Source organism: Mixophyes fleayi, chromosome 4 (assembly GCF_038048845.1).
Source record: "Mixophyes fleayi isolate aMixFle1 chromosome 4, aMixFle1.hap1, whole genome shotgun sequence".
Lineage (NCBI taxonomy): Eukaryota > Metazoa > Chordata > Amphibia > Anura > Limnodynastidae > Mixophyes > Mixophyes fleayi.
This window is the reverse complement of record NC_134405.1, coordinates 102,329,075-102,346,954: the sequence shown is the minus strand read 5'-3', so window position 1 is coordinate 102,346,954 and position 17,880 is coordinate 102,329,075. Positions and strand designations below refer to the sequence as shown.

Here is a 17,880-nt window from a genome sequence, read left to right as displayed (position 1 = left end):
GGAAGGAACGGCTTAGGCCCTGGCCCGTGTTCATGACTAGTGGTTCAGCTTCACCCACGGATCTTAGCCCTCCTCCTCCTCCCCCCCCCCCTACAAAAAATTGAAGAGAGTTATGCTGTCGGCAACAAAACAGCAAACAACTCTGCCTTCTAAAGAGAAATTATCACAAATCCCCAAGGCGAGTCCAAGGGTGTTGGTGGTTGTCAAGCCTGACCTTCCCATCACTGTACGGGAAGAGGTGGCTCGGGAAGAGGCTATTGATGATGTAGCTGGCGCTGTGGAGGAACTTGATGATGAGGATGGTGATGTGGTTATTGTAAATGAGGCACCAGGGGGGGAAACAGCTGATGTCCATGGGATGAAAAAGCCCATCGTCATGCCTGGTCAGAAGACCAAAAAATGCACCTCTTCGGTCTGGAGTTATTTTTATCCAAATCCAGACAACCAATGTATGGCCATATGTAGCTTATGTAAAGCTCAAATAAGCAGGGGTAAGGATCTTGCCCACCTAGGAACATCCTCCCTTATACGTCACCTGAATAACCTTCATAGTTCAGTGGTTAGTTCAGGAACTGGGGCTAGGACCCTCATCGGTACAGGGACACCTAAATCCTGTGGTCCAGTTGGATACACACCAGCAACACCCTCCTCGTCAACTTCCTCCACAATCTCCATCAGATTCAGTCCTGCAGCCCAAGTCAGCAGCCAGACTGAGTCCTCCTCAATACGGGATTCATCCGAGGAATCCTGCAGCGGTACGCCTACTACTGCCACTGCTGCTGTTGCTGCTGTTAGTCGGTCATCTTCCCAGAGGGGAAGTCGTAAGACCGCTAAGTCTTTCACAAAACAATTGACCGTCCAACAGTCGTTTGCCATGACCACAAAATACGATAGTAGTCACCCTATTGCAAAGCGTATAACTGCGGCTGTAACTGCAATGTTGGTGTTAGACGTGCGCCCGGTGTCCGCCATCAGTGGAGTGGGATTTAGAGGGTTGATGGAGGTATTGTGTCCCCGGTACCAAATCCCCTCGAGATTCCACTTCACTAGGCAGGCGATACCAAAAATGTACAGAGAAGTACGATCAAGTGTCCTCAGTGCTCTTAAAAATGCGGTTGTACCCACTGTCCACTTAACCACGGACATGTGGACAAGTGGTTCTGGGCAAACGAAGGACTATATGACTGTGACAGCCCACTGGGTAGATGCATCCCCTTCCGCAGCAACAGCAACAGCTGCATCAGTAGCAGCATTTACAAAATGGCTGCTCATGCAAAGGCAGGCAACATTGTGCATTACAGGCTTTAATAAGAGGCACAACGCTGACAACATATTAGAGAAAATGAGGGAAATTATCTCCCAGTGGCTTACCCCACTTAGACTCTCATGGGGATTTGTGGTGTCAGACAATGCCAGTAACATTGTGCGGGCATTAAATATGGGCAATTTCCAGCACGTCCCATGTTTTGCCCACACCATTAATTTGGTGGTGCAGCATTACCTCAAGAGTGACAGGGGTGTGCAGGAGATGCTTGCGGTGGCGCGCAAAATTGCTGGACACTTTCGGCATTCAGCCAGTGCCTACCGCAGACTAGAGGCACATCAAAAAAGCATGAACCTGCCCTGCCATCACCTCAAACAAGAGGTTGTGACGCGCTGGAACTCCACCCTCTATATGCTGCAGAGGATGGAGGAGCAGCAAAAGGCCATTCAGGCCTACACAGCCACCTACGACATAGGCAAAGGAGTGGGGATGCGCCTCAGTCAAGCGCAGTGGAGACTGATTTCCGTGTTGTGCAAGGTTCTGCAGCCATTTGAACTTGCCACACGAGAAGTCAGTTCCGACACTGCCAGCTTGAGTCAGGTCATTCCCCTGATCAGGCTGTTGCAGAAGCAGCTGGAGAAAGTGAGGGAGGAGCTGGTAAACCATTGCGATTACACCAAGTATGTAGCTCTTGTGGATGTAGCCCTTCGTACGCTTTGCCAGGATCCGAGGGTGGTCACTCTTTTAAAGTCAGAGGAATACATTCTGGCCACCATGCTCGATCCTCGGTTTAAAGCGTATGTTGTGTCTGTTTCCGGCGGACACAAGTCTACAGCGGTGCAAAGACCTGCTGGTCAGGAGATTGTCCTCTGAAGAGGACCGTGACATGCCAACAGCTCCACCCTCATTTTCTTCCACATCTATGGCTGCGAGGAAAAAGCTCAGTTTTCCCAAAAGAGGCACTGGCGGGGATGCTGATAACATCTGGTCCGGACTGAAGGACCTGCCAACCATTGCAGACATGTCTACTCTCGCTGCATTGGATGCTGTCACAATAGAAAAAATTGTGGATGATTACTTTGCTGACACCATCCAAGTAGACATGTCAGACAGTCCATATTGTTACTGGCAGGAAAAAAAGGCAGTTTGGAAGCCCCTGTACAAACTGGCTCTATTTTACCTGAGTTGTCCCCCCTCCAGTGTGTACTCGGAAAGAGTTTTTAGTGCAGCGGGGAACCTGGTCAGTGAGCGGCGAAGGAGGTTGCTTCCTCACAACGTTGAAAAAATGATGTTTATAAAAATGAATAATCAATTCCTCAATGAAGTACAGCACTGCCCTCCAGATACTACAGAGGGACCTGTGGTTGTGGAGTCCAGCGGGGACGAATTGATAATGTGTGATGAGGAGGAAGTACACACTGTAGGGGGAGAGGAATCAGAGGTTGAGGATGAGGACGACATCTTGCCTCAGTAGAGCCTGTTTAGTCTGTACAGGGAGAGATGAATAGCTTTTTTGGTGTGGGGGCCCAAACAAACCAATCATTTCAGCCAAAGTTGTTTGGTAGGCCCTGTTGCTGAAATGATTGGTTTGTTAAAGTGTGCATGTCCTATTTCAACAACATAAGGGTGGGTGTGAGGGCCCAAGGACAATTCCATCTTGGACCTTTTTTTTTTGGCATTATATGACCAATCAACAGTCGTTTGCCATGTTCAAAAAGTAAAACCAAATTTAAAAAAATACAAGAAATTAAACCAAAAGTAAAATGCCGTGTCATAATTTAAAACAAGAGGTATTGACGTGCTCTAAAACTACTGTATTGTTGTTTATATTTTATAAACACTACACTTGAAAGCTTGAGTCTTTCAATAAAAAAGTAACTGTCCATTGCACGAATATTTGCAACAGGGACAATTTTAGGGTTAAGAAAGTCAACTAATAACACTTCGACGCTGTCTGTCTTTATAAACACTACACTTGGAAGTTGGAGGAGGTATTGTGGCCCCGGCACCAAATTTACTACCGGGGCCACTCCACTGTGCAGTCCATATTTAGGTGTATCAGATATTAAACAACGGTGACAGTTGATGCCCAATTTTTTAATTACATTGTGGCCTCGGTACCAAATTGTGTACCGGGGCCACCACACTACGCAGTCCAGATACTTGTTTGGTGGAATTCAGACCAGTTGAGGGTTTTATTATTATATTGTGTGGACCACTCTATCTATACCACACTACAACTCTATACCACTCTATTTCATACTTTAATTCTATTTCATACTTTAATTCTATTTCATACTTTAATTCTATTTCATACTTTAATTCTATTTCATACTTTAATTCTATTTCATACTTTAATTCTATTTCATACTTTAATTCTATTACTAATTACCATAAAGAGGAACAAAATAAACCAATTTTACCAAAAGTATAATATGACTTAGACTTACAAACACTACACTTGAAAGATCGTGCCTTTAAATGAAAAAGTCAGTCTTCATTGCATGACTATGTGCAACAGGGACAGTTTTTTGGGTTTACAAAGTCAAACAATAACACTTTGACCCTGTCTGTCTGGGATCTCAATGACGAATTGTCTGTACCATGTTTGGAGGAGGTATTGTGGCCCCGGTATCAAATTGGGTACCGGGGCCACCCCACTATGCAGTCCAGATACTTGTTTGGTGGAATTCAGACACGTGGAGGGTTTTTTAATTATATTGTGGCCTCGGTACCAAATTGTGTACCGGGGCCACCACACTACGCAGTCAAGATAGATAGATGCGTATTGCGTATCATAGATAAAGTACATTCAGTGGTGTGGGGCAAATTGAAAAATATTCAAAATGCACTGACATTATCAAAAACAAGAGGTTGTCACACGCTAAAACTCCAACATGTATATGATGGAGAGGATGGAGGAGCAGCCGTATGTGTAGTGTAATGCAGATCTGTTGAAGGTTTTTTATATATTTTATTGTGGTGCCCAGTGCCCACTCCTCTACGCAGTCCAGGTACAATTATTGGTGCGAATCATAAAAGTTCAGGGTTTTTAAGATATTGTGGTGACCCACTCCTCTACGCAGTCCAGGTACAATTATTGGTGCGAATCATAAAAGTTCAGGGTTTTTAATATATATTGTGGTGACCCACTCCTCTACGCAGTCCAGGTACATTTATTGGTGCGAATCATAAAAGTTCAGGGTTTTTAATATATATTGTGGTGACCCACTCCTCTACGCAGTCCAGGTACATTTATTGGTGCGAATCATAAAAGTTCAGGGTTTTTAATATATATTGTGGTGACCCACTCCTCTACGCAGTCCAGAAAGATACCTTGTTGCAACGTTTTGGACTAATAACTATATTGTGAGGTGTTCAGAATACACTGTAAATTAGTGGAAATGCTTGTTATTGAATGTTATTGAGGTTAATAATAGCCTAGGAGTGAAAATAAGCCCAAAAACTTGATTTTTAAACTTTTTATGTTTTTTTCAAAAAAATTCCGAATCCAATACCTTAAATCCGAACCGAGACCTTTCGTCAAGTGTTTTGCGAGACAAATCCGAACCTCAAAAATAACGAAAATCCGGATCCAAAACACAAAACACGAGACCTCAAAAGTCGCCAGTGCACATCCCTACTTATAACATGTTTGGGTAGATTGTTAGTTTAGAATTGTGAGAATGCTGTGTTGTGCATTATGATATATTAGCAACTGGTCATGTTTTAACACTGTGTCCGTTTACCCTCTCTAACCCCTCCCTACCCTCATGTTTACTTCCTCTATGTACTGCTTAGATTTTGTACAACATTTCATTAAACACCATTGATGTAAATGTGTCTCCTTCCCTGCTGGAGCCTTCCTTGGATCTCCCAGTAACAGCTGCCACTTTCGCTTCTTGAAGTGCTGGGCTGGTGCTACATACTCAGCCAGTGCTAGACACACAGCCTTTAGGATGCCCCCTGAACATATGCAAGTTCATTACATTTTTCAGCCCACAGACATCCCCTATCAGAAGCTGATTTACAGTCTACCTAAGGCAAAGTGGTTGGAGCTACCAGACACAGATCGATGGCATAGTTTTACTGCTCAGGTTCGGTAAAAAAAAAAAAAATAATGGTGCGTTAAAAACTGTACATTGCAGTTAGGCATTACTCCAACTTTACTATTGACAGCAGGGCTTGCCAGGACTGCCATGGCTCACTAGTTCTGCCTCTGCATCAGAGAACTTGTCACCTACACACAACTGCACCTTAAACAAAACAGGACGTGTATCCTGCACTGTTGTTTGTTCCCATGTGTGGTTAATGTATTCATTGGTGATATTCCAAGTGGTCTATAAGGTAAATATGTGTCTGCAGATGACACAAAGATTTGTAACAGGGTTAATACTCCAGAAGGAGTGAATCAAAAAGAGTAGTGATTTAGAGAATATAGAGGAATGAGATGAAGTACGAGATCTTAAATTTAATCCATCAAAAAGTAAAATAATGCATGTGGAACACACAAATCCAAACGCAATATAAAATGAATGGGGGATGTAATGTACACAAACCACAACAATGAACATGGGGTTGGTTTCATATGATATGAAGGTATCGAGCAGTGGGAAAAGCCAGCAGAATATTTGGTTGTATAGAAAAAAGTATTAATAGCAGGATGAGGGAGGTTATAAAGTCACCCTGTGTACTGTGTGCGGATTTGGTTACCATATTTCCATAAAGCCATTAATAAAATTGAAGAAAGAGTGCAAGACGACTAAAATGTGCATGGGCTGCATACACAGGACAATAGAGAGAAGGGACATATGATACAAACATTTAAAACATTTATATTGAAGTATCAACAGTTCAAGTAAGCAGTAAAAATAAGAGACTTAATGGGAGGGAGACTGAAAAGAAAGCGGATATTTTTGTTTCCCAGAATGGTTCATTAATCTCCCAGCAGTTAAGTTGGGAGTCATATAGAAACAGAATGTATGGAACAAACATAAGACTATCATTCAGGCTAAATTATAAAATATAAAAAAACAAACTAAACACACACAAGAAGATTATACTGACATGTAGGGTTTTTTTTTGCCATCCAATGCTGTGTTTCTTTAAACCTTTATGTTTACATGTCCTGCATTCAAACACCATAATTTCTACACAGCTAGGAAGAGAGACCGTTTTATAGCTGATGCTTGAATATTACTATTGAGTTTTTACTCAATGTGTTTTATTAATGTAAGGTTGGCATGACAGGTACATTTTTAAGTGACAGATGTATAAAAATATACTTGTTACAGGATTTTATCTAGTTTGCCTGATTTGTCCAGTGCTTACCATTCAGAAGAGGTGTCACTAAAAGACAAGCAATGTTAATATTACATGTTAATGATCCTGTAACGTCACAAGATCCAAATATTGGTTAAGCCCATAATTATTTGTCTGCCTTTACTGTAAGTTGGTGACCCTGGCCAGGAAAGTATACTGTATATGTAGCGAATACTTCTGTGTATTACACTTAATTGTTAGATGCTCAAATGAAGAAATGAAGAAGCAGTAATTCTCAGTTGATTAGCAGTGCTGTACCTCTACTTCTCGCAGGCCATTAACTCAGGAAGAAATTTCGTTGAGACGAGAGTTTGCAAGACAGAGACATGCTGAAAAGATGGCAACCAATCAGGGGCAGGAGCAGGCTCCCTCCAGTGCTGAATGTCAAGTAAACAGTGAGAGCACCAAAGGCAAGTGTCTGTTCTTGCTACCTTTATTCCCTTTAGTCTTAAGTGAGTTCTATGTAATCGCTGAATGTTCCCACCACACAGACAGCAATTACACACCATTACAATCCAAGTAACTTGCTTACAGTTGCTGACACCAGTCTGCAAGCTGCATAATTACAAACAAATTAGTTGTTTAGGTATTGTGAGGTGTATGTGATTACTAATTTGCTGCTATGAGTTCAGTAACTTTTTTATGTCAGACTGACATAAATGATGGACACAGCTTAAAGAATGTTAAGTTTAAAATTCAATTTAACTTAAAAATAATATTCCCAAATATATACGTAAATGCTTCCTTAGCCTTACAGAACTAAGAATGTTTGACCTTCTTTTTACATTTACTGTGCAGCAGAGAGAAAGCTTTTGTTCTCTGCTATCAGCAACAGAGAGATGGCTACTGTCGGCATGCTTCAATAGACTTAGACAGAATGTTGGTGGTGCATAGGTAAAACAAGTGTGACGTTTTTTTCATGCGGAGGTGAGCAATGCAATCAATGAATGGAGTACTGTTCAGTTTATCAAAAAATGGGTGAAAAGTGCATGTGCACTATTGATGCCTTCGTTATGCTGTTTTCATGCACTCAGCAGGACTCCACTAAATTTACGTCCTGTTGAGCGTCTCAAAAGCAAATGTGCACTTTTGATGCACTGATGTGATCTTTATTGAACAGAGTCCTGCTCCATGGTTTAAAACTGCACGGTCCTCTCTCATGATAGAAACTTTCAAATATATCAAGGGTTTTAACAAGATACAGGAGGGAAACATTCTTGAAAGAATGAGAAGTATTAGAACACGAGGACATGCACTGACACTGGAGGGAAGAAGGTTCAGAGGAATTTTTTAAAAAGGAGTAGTGGATACGTGGAATAGCCTCTCATCAGAAGTGGCATACGCTTATATAGTAGAGCAATTTAAACATATGTTGGATAGACATAAGGCTATCCTTACAAAGAACTAAGGATTCAGTAGGGTTGGAGGGTTATTATAGGTTAAAAATTGGGCAGACTAGATGGGCGAAGTGGTTCTTATCTGCTATCAAATTCTATGTTTCTCATACACAGATCATTAGCTCTGGAATCCTAATTTCATTAGAGCTTCTGAAACTTACATGTATTATTGTAAATGTTGCTTGTAGTGTTGTTTTTTTTTGGTTTTTTTAATAAGCCAAGTTGTATTTTAGGTTTATTTGGTTAAATCATTGTTTTGAAACTGTAATTCAAATTGCTGTAATAGTTTTACTGAGATGCTGATTATATTAGGTCTATTAAAAAATATATATAAAAACAGCTAATGTCTGAGTGCTGAGGTTGGCAAACATTTAAGGTAATTCCCTAAACAAGGTGGTGCAGAACAGAAACTCTTGACATATTTAAAACAAAATGTTTGTAGATTGAGAAGGCAAATATGCAGCTAAAATCTGTTTAGAAATGCCTATAAAACCGTTAACCCTTATAGGTCTATTTAACACTTTCTAACCAGAGAAGCAGGATCTGCTGCTACTCAAAATCAAATAAAACAAATCATTAATTCCTTCAGCCTGCCCATAATTATGGCTGTCTGCTATGCTAATGGTTGCTGCAGCTTCAGCAAATTATTAATCCTAGAATAGAACTTGATCCAGCGTGAAAATGCATATCCTCCACAAACATGTTTGGAAAACTTCCCATTTTGTGGAAGAAGTTGAAAAGTACTTCTTCTGAACTGATCCATAGCACTGTGCAGCTGGCACGCCTGCCCACTAGTAAAAAATAGGATGCCCAAATGGTAGAGAACATGAACCCTTTTAGTGGATGAGACGTGCTTTATGTATTTCTTATTTAAACTTTATTTATTTTTTTAATCAGAAAATCCATATATTTAATGATTATTTATAATGGCTATAAAATAGCCTTCTTTATCTAATACTAGGGTCAATGGGGAAGAAAAGAGAAGAACCTCATTCGGTGAGAGCACAGTGCAGGCTGACAGCTCAACCGGGCAGAAGAGTTGGCCCGGAACCCAACCCCCTTGGTTGGCTTCCACTTCAAAGCAAACTTGTCATCATGGGACCTTAGATATTTGGTTCTTTTTTTTTTTTCTAATTGCTTATGTTATTAATTGTTATTAATTTATTGATATTTATTCATATTATTTAGGTATTAATAGATGTTTAAGAAAAAAGTTTTTAATTCTGTTCCAACCATTGTACCGTCTCCGGTTTGCTAAACCGTTTACCTGGGCAGAGTTTAGCTTATTAATTACACAGTCACTCTCTTGGGTTAATGGGTGAAGACATTTTTATTTAGAACATGCCCTCCCGAAGCAGAAAAGCGCGCTGACCTTACTGGCATCCTAACATGCCTTCTAAGTCTAGCGAGCAGTCTACAATATACTCACTAGTGGGACCAGTGATGAGGCCCATCAGCTTTACTGTCATGATGGAAGTCCAAGGTTACATCTGTAAAATATCAAATTATTTCCTCTGTATACATCTGTTTATGCCTTATTAATTTATATAACAAAAAATGTTTGTTTTTTCCTTAATTTAATCATGTCACAGGTGATTCACAAACCATGACAAATGAAAGAGAAAACTTGATGCACCAGCTGGAGAAGCAAGAAGCAGAGAGTAAAAGTTATTTTATTGCGTTTGCTCGGGTCTTCAGTGGTGTAGTGCGCAGAGGGCAAAGGATATTCGTTTTGGGACCTAAATACGATCCCGTGGAAGCACTGCTCAAGGTAATTTATTTTCTTTTCATTTTCAGCCACTTTATAGCAGTATTCTCGACTATGGTGAAACAAAAATCGCCCTACGCACCTCTCCATGTAGCTCTTTTTCCTGGGACTCTGACGTGTGTCTCACAACCCTTGGCCAATGGATGTTCATTCAATCCTGCATACAGATGAGGTTGATGTTTTTTGTTTACTGGAGATGTTGGATGGCATTGCTCACTTCGGTAATGGCAAGTTGACGTTCTTCTGTGTTGCCACGGCTCGACTCCCCAACATGTCTATGTCTGCCTCTTTTAAACAAAGTTTAATATGCTTCGCGTGTTAACATTGACCAAAGGGGTTTTCCACTTTAATAATTTGACTGAAAAAGTCCCTTTATCAGTGGGGGTCTATTCGTTGAATTTGGTAGTGTCCCAGCACTTATAAGTGGGGCCTCTGTGAATCACCCTTGCTGTTGCTTGGCTCTCTGTCTGTAGTGGGGGAAATCCTTATTTCAAGCATTCCCTTGCCACGGAGAGAACTAAGGTGCCCGGCTTTATGTAAGTAACAGGACTCTACTGAATACAACAAATAGTGGAGATATCCTATAGATTGTAAGCTTGTGCAGGGCCCTCTTGTCTTCCAATTGTAAAGCGCTACGGAATTTGCTGGTGTAATGTTAATAAATGATGTCCTATAATAACTTTGAGACCTGGCGATAGTATCTGTGACCATATCCTTTAGCTAAACCTCCAGTACTACACGGAAAGTAATTGGAGGTGCCGCTGGACAAAATCTAAGTGAATGTTTAAGATCCTTGTTGCTGGTAGCAGATCTGCTTAATTTCAAATATTGTTTATTCCGCTCATGAAACGTGCTGCCTGTAACCACTTTCTGGAGGGAAAGATGCTAGTCTAAACTGTCTCAGAACATGCATATGGTCTCAAAATACCACCCACAGCTATTTATTTCCAACTGATTAATGTACAGCTGGGCAGACTTTAATCCTATTGTTAAAAGTTCAGTTCAATGTGTGTTTGGTGACCATTTTTATATGTGGGGGAAAAACAGTCTTCACGGTTTTACATGTGACCAGAAGGAAATTGACTGAATTGCCTGGAATAGTCAGTCATTCATTTTGTAGCTTGTAATTGATGCATATTTATAACTGCTGATTTGCCATATGGCTCACAGAAGGGTAAGTGGAAAGCTTACAGTGTTTAGAAAAACAAAAAGCAAAACTGTCCCTATCCAAATGTTAACTATTCTTCTTAAAGGACAGTGCATGTGTATGTATATTGCTGTTGATCTCCACTGAGCATGCAGGTTGGTGGGGATGTCTTATAGTACATTTAAACAGTTGTCATTTATGTCTGTTACCTGCTGCTGGCTGCCATTGGTTGTCTCTTTAATAACCCATATTACTCATACAGATGAGTCCTCCTTTTGGCACGACATAATGTAAGGGAAAAAAACAAACAAACCATTTTGCGATATGGTATCACGGGAATGTATTTGCAGTGCTGGTTTAAAAAATGCAAGTGGCGCTTAACGCAAGCGATGTGCTGTGCTCTCATCCATACAAGTGCATGATCTGTAAAATCTTTAGTATGTCACAGAAGCATTGTCCTGCCAGTTTATAAATGGCCCCCTGTGACTTATCTCGTAGGAGAGAAGTTCCTGGAAATGTGTGAACAGTTTATGAATGGCTTTCTAAGGAGACTTAGCTGTCTTGACTTGAAAGGGAGAGAGATATAGCTTGTTCATCCACCTTTGTAATGTATCAAAATATGTTTTATGGCTGTGTTCCATTTCAAGGGAAATCAATCCAGCTCATTATAGTATAAGTTGTCATTTTTTAATGTTGCTTATGGCATCATATTAAATCATAAAATCTGCTCACATTACACTAAGAGCATGTAGCGGCAATGTCAGTGTGCGTCCTGCATGATATCGGCTGGTTTATATCCTGTTTAACAGAAGACCAATTCAGGCATGAAAATTCACAAGCCATGTATCATAAACGTAACCTTTACGCAAGAGCTGCAATTCAGCTGAAATCTTTAAAGAGGGCCTGTCACCAGGTCCTCTCATGTTGTTTATTTTTTCCTTTAGTTAGCCGAAAACTTTCCCTGTTGGCTTGGGAGATAGATTTTAGTTGAGCGTTTGTTTATATACAATTGCCTCTCTCAGGCCGGCTTCCTCTAGACTGCACAGCAGGAGAAATGTGAGGTATGGCGGAAACTAGGTCGGGAGAGAGCATGGGGCAGTCTGGAAACTTAAAGCAAGTCAGACTGTCAGGGTAGAGAGCTCACTCCTGGCCTGGCTTCCTCTTATAAGTAAACCTTCCATGGGAAGCATTGGAATATTTGTAGTGGGGGGGAGGAATTTCCCCATCTAATTAATTGGAGTAGGGTGCTCTGTTTGTTGATCAGGTTACCTGGGCAGTGCTCAGCTTATTGGTCATTCTACAAACCAGCACCTCTCCCAGGTGTACGTGTTCTGCCGGTGCATGACCCAAGGCATCCCTCCCCCCACCACAAACACTCATACTCCCTAGTGCAGTGTTGGCTAACCTGTGACACTCCAGGTGTTGTGAAACTACAAGTCCCAGTAAACCATTCCAGCAATAAGCTGCTATATATTGGCAAAGCATGCTGGGACTTGTAGTGTCACAGGTTAGCCAACACTGTCCTAGTGTGAACTTTGTGCATTATATCGGCATTTGTAACGTTGGTCCAGTGTTTAATGCATCTGAAAATGGAAACCATTCCTTTCAATGACCACTTGTGTTCGGGTTTACTGCAAGCTGTCTGCTCCATTCAATGCATATAACTTGCCTTCACCAGCGATTGTGTGCGACATGTGGTTTCACTGGCATTTGAACTTGAAGTTTTAAAGGAAAACCACAATGGGTACCTGACCTAAAAAACAATAATGAAAAAAATAAATTATTAAATTGTAACGATTGAGTCATTTATTATGTTTTTTACACTTGCTGTTTGTATTTCTTTTCTCACGTTTTCTGGTATGTACATTTTCATAGACCTATGTGAGGCACTTGGACAATATTTCTGCTTGGAATTCTTTGGAAAGAAGGGAAAACAATTTGATCCAGTGTGTAATGGTCACTATTTGTTGCAAGATTGTTGTGCATGATTTAACAGAAGATTATGTGCTAGACTTGACTAAATCAATTACCTACTATGATTTCAGCAGTTGAAGGATTTTCACATTTCCAGGTCTGCTGACTGCTCGGTGTTCAGTTGATAAGTTTGAAGGGTTAGCACTGAGACTGGCCTAGCGCAGAGATCCTGTTATAGTAATTGTATCTGTTACTGGAAGTCAGCGTGAGACTGATTTGAGTTGAGTTGCAGTTGCTTTTTTTTCCCCCTATTAAACTGAAGTCTGATATTAGGTTATTTCAACAGTTTGTGACTTTATCTGTAATCCTGTATTTAAATCACCATTATTTTTTTAACATCCGATCTTACAGGGGCAATTCCATGACTTTTATTAAAGCAATTGGTCGGCAGACTGTTTTTATATGGTCGCAAAACGCCTGTGTGACTTTGAATATCCTTATACTTCACAGTAGGGGTTCATTATCCCATACATAGTGTGTGTCTGTGTGTGGTCTTCAAGTAATGGCAGTCTTGTATGTCCATATTATTCCTGTTTATTTAATCATACTCATTATTCTTGAGAGTAACAAGACATGAGAGTCCATTTGAAAAGAAAGTGACTCGTTTTTATTATTTAAGTCCGAATTTAAAAATGAATTGCACCTCATGTATATGACACATGTTTTGGCTGATGGACAACTGCGAGAATTCCTTTCATGGCGCAGGTTCTGGGTACAAGATATTTTCTGATATTTTTTTGTTTATACAAAACCTCTTGAGGTTTATAGTTTCTGGACTTTTCCTCTTTTATTTTTTGAGTCTGCATAAACGTTACTTACATTCATACCACCCCTGAAGCACCATGAATCAAGAAGCATTAAATGTTATTGCATAATGTTATTGAATTTTTCCAAAAACGTGCAATTTGGCATCTAGCAGCTCTAAGAATGTGTGTGATGAGTTTCTGAGTTTGTTTTGATATTTTGGGAATTGAATGAGACAGCAAAGAATAAGCGTGAGATGGAGGAAGAGAGATCATGCGTTGTGATGAAAATTACGGTGGATCGATTCCCAAAAGGGAAACCGTTTCGGACAGTGCCACCATACATGGGACAGGGTACCGTCTTGACCATATTGATGCCAGCTCAATGGGGATGACCTGGTATATTACTATATATTGTTGTTTGTAGGGGTGGGACATCCCCTGCTACTCTGAGCAGCATTGTAGACCTTTTCCAGAGTCGCGCCATTTGAGCTTTTGTATATTGCTATATCCCATTCCTCAGGGGGAAGCGACTCCCCCATGTCGTCGTCCTATTTCAGTTCATGGTGGTCCTTAGGGGGGCTTTAATGTTTTACAATGAGGCAATAGAATGCAGAGATAAGGCCTCTGGAAGGGGAGCGTAGATGACAGAGGGAGACCAGAGGGGAAGTTAAATGTATATCATTGACTGTACGTCTGATAGTGTCGTGTAAATGTTGGAGTTATTGGTATTGAAAGAAGCAAGATGATGGGAATCGAAATTGCGTTTGAATGTCCTCGAAAGAATTGAAATGGCGCTACATCGAAAAGAAAAATAATGACACCACGTGTCCAGTGGGAGAATTGGGCTGGGCAAAGTCCAGGAGTGAAAGAGGGGTTATTCCATAGCAGCGTCATACGCCATGAATTGGGGGCTAAATTGTACGTAGAGACCGTGTGGGTCCACATCCTATCATTATTATCATTTAGTAAGGTGCCACAGATTCCGTAGCGCTGGGTGCAGAATCAAATAACAAATAGAGGAGACTTGCATATAAGTAGCACAGATGAGTGTGCGTAATGCTATAGGGAGTCTCACAGAGTGCAGCAAAGACATGATAGGATGTGCGGGGGAGTCAAGACAGTAAACGGACATGGGACAATAGGTAGAGAGAACCCTGCCCGCGACAGCTTACATTCTAGAGGGAGGGGTCATGAGAGACCGTAGCACCAACTGGGAGGAAATGGAAATGGCAAGCAAGGGAAGAGGAGGTGATCCCTGATTATTTTTTCACAAATCACTTTATGCATATTGTCTGTTCCAGCTGCCACCCGAGTGCCCGTCCACTGCAGACATCACTGCTATTCCTCACATGGCTTGCTGCACTTTGGACAACCTGTATCTCCTCATGGGCCGTGAACTAGAAGACCTGGATGAAGTACCTGCAGGCAATATCTTGGGTATGGTTTACTGCTATTTCCCCCCCCACACACCCCAATGATTGTATAATACGTACTTGCAAACTCTCTGATTCACCAAAATTCACCAAAACTCATGTCATTGAATGGTGGGGCGGGCTTAATCACATCTTAACCCCCCCCCCCCCCCCTCCGCTATTCAGTGCCATGAACTTCAACTATATATATATTATTATTATTATTTATTTATAAAGTTTTGAAAGTTTCCATGTATGGTATAATGTTGAGAAATGATGAATTTTGTTTTGACCTTCCAATGAGTTCATTCATAATGTATTGCCTGATTTTGAAATTCATTTATAAATTCAGCACAATTCAGAGAAACAATATCATAACCATTGTATTTTTCATTTCATATGTCCCTTAATTGGTCTTATGTACAGGAAATATTTTCATTTGTATATTATATACATATATCTGTATGACCAATGAATTCTGACGTCGGTATTTCAACGATAAGTTATGTGCACTTCAATTTAAGAAAAGACATGATGTCATAGTCGAGGTTTTGTTATTTATTTATGTATGTATAATACAGATTTCTTCTTCATTTACATTATATGATGGCACTCATGATTTCTGTATGTTGAGCCTACATTACTTCTCCCTGCAAGTAAATGGTGACTCAAAGGTTTTTCTGTACCTTGAATACAGATTGTTTCAGGATGGCAGAAATGTTTACTGTGTGTTTAACCTAGATGACTTACACATGTACAATGTGTGAGGGAGGGTAGGACTGTTTCTCCATGTGTACAATGTGTGAGGGAGGGTAGGACTGTTTCTCCATGTGTACAGTGTGTGAGGGACGGTAGGACTGTTTCTCCATGTGTACAGTGTGTGAGGGAGGGTAGGACTGTTTCTCCATGTGTACAGTGTGTGAGGGACGGTAGGACTGTTTCTCCATGTGTACAGTGTGTGAGGGAGGGTAGGACTGTTTCTCCATGTGTACAGTGTGTGAGGGAGGGTAGGACTGTTTCTCCATGTGTACAGTGTGTGAGGGAGGGTAGGACTGTTTCTCCATGTGTACAGTGTGTTAGGGAGGGTAGGATTGTTTCTCCATGTGTACAGTGTGTGAGGGAGGGTAGGATTGTTTCTCTGTGTACAGTGTATTAGGAGGGTAGGGATGTTTCTCCATGTGTACAGTGTGTGAGGGAGGGTAGGATTGTTTCTCTGTGTACAGTGTATTAGGAGGGTAGGGATGTTTCTCCATGTGTACAGTGTGTGAGGGAGGGTAGGATGTTTCTCCATGTGTACAGTGTGTGAGGGAGGGTAGGGATGTTTCTCCATGTGTACAGAGTGTGAGGGAGGGTAGGGATGTTTCTCCATGTGTACAGTGTGTTAGGGAGGGTAGGGATGTTTCTCCATGTGTACAGTGTGTGAGGGAGGGTAGGGATGTTTCTCCATGTGTACAGTGTGTGAGGGAGGGTAGGAATGTTTCTCCATGTGTACAGTGTGTGATGGAGGGTAGGGATGTTTCTCCATGTGTACAGTGTGTGAGGGAGGGTAGGATTGATTCTCCATGAAAACAATGCATGTTAGGTGATGGTACCAAAGTTTTTATGTAGCTATTTAGTAGTATTGTTTCTCACTGTACATTAGTAATGGAATGGTTTTCTGCTTTCAAGGTGTTTGGAAAAATAAATAATTGCTTTTGTTGAAACCTACATTTTGTGGGATATTTATTTATGTTATACACTTAACTGGCATTGATTGACTACTTATTACAATGCAGCTTGCCTTTAAATCCACGTTACTGGTATGTTAAAGAAAAAAATAGTATAGTAATGATCAATAGCTATCCCATATAATGAAGCATTGGCCGTGGTATACAGTTTGACATCTCCTCAGAGACTTTGTCACTGTGTAGATTTTTGATAGTAAGGAGAGTTTGAGTTGAAAATTGAAATTGTTTATAGACTGCTGCCTTTAAACATGGTTATAAAATGTACATTATACTTTTACATTTGTATAGGTTTTCATTGAGCTTGTGATACACAGGTTTGTTTTTGCATTGTACACTTCTTGAACAGCAGAAAAATTTGCATATATATTTATATTTTTTTAAAATTTTTGCTGCTTATATATTTATCTAGTAATTTAATGTGATCTTTACAAGTTGAGTTGTGTGTATGGATTAGAATGGATAATTGTACAGATTAGGATATCACACAGTCTACTTTGATTGTATACAGGGAAGTATTTAAGTGTTACCAGAAAATTATTCTTCTATTTTGTAGCGTTTTTGTAAACATCCAATCAGTGATAAAATGGGCTAAAAATAGGACGTGTTTGTCTGCCATCTGTTCATGTGAAATATAGTGGAAATTAAGTTTCCAAAACTTAGACCATGTCATGGAAAATTGGAATTTCTTCCAGATGTGCGAGTTTCTTTTTTCTTTTCTTTTTAAGTTGGTCTCTTTTCAGAGCTTGAGGAAACCTCTGTGGGGGAATGTGATATTCTCGATCAGCTAAAAAGTAAATATGTCCAATTATTACAGCAGAAGGCAATCTCATTATTTGGATGTTTTGAAAGTGATCAGTTCAGTGCTGCCTCACAAACTTAACAAAGCTGTACAAACCAGTTCATTCATTCAGTCTATCTTGTATGTACAAGATGTATAGTGTGTGTGTGTGTGTGTGTGTGTGTGTGTGTCTCTTCTGTTGCACTACTTGCACTCCCCCAAAAGCAGCTTCTGCTTTGCTTATGGGCTACTGCTTTTCCCACCTCAGATCACCATTTTCAACTTGCACATCCTAGGCATAGTACATACTCCCATATTATTATACCCAAGTCATATTAAGCATTG

The 17,880-nt window shown here is 40.6% G+C and overlaps 1 protein-coding gene across 3 annotated transcripts in view; it reads left to right on the top strand.

Annotated features, from left to right (window-relative positions):
• The window catches only part of EFL1 (elongation factor like GTPase 1), a 182,668-nt gene that overhangs the window by 56,776 nt on the left and 108,012 nt on the right, over positions 1 to 17,880 (top strand). For all 3 annotated transcript variants that reach the window (XM_075207900.1, XM_075207902.1, XM_075207901.1), the window contains exons 13-15: positions 6,860 to 6,996; positions 9,576 to 9,754; positions 14,920 to 15,055. In XM_075207900.1, the coding sequence (XP_075064001.1) occupies positions 6,860 to 6,996; positions 9,576 to 9,754; positions 14,920 to 15,055 (452 nt within the window). The remainder of the gene's footprint in view (positions 1 to 6,859; positions 6,997 to 9,575; positions 9,755 to 14,919; positions 15,056 to 17,880) is intronic.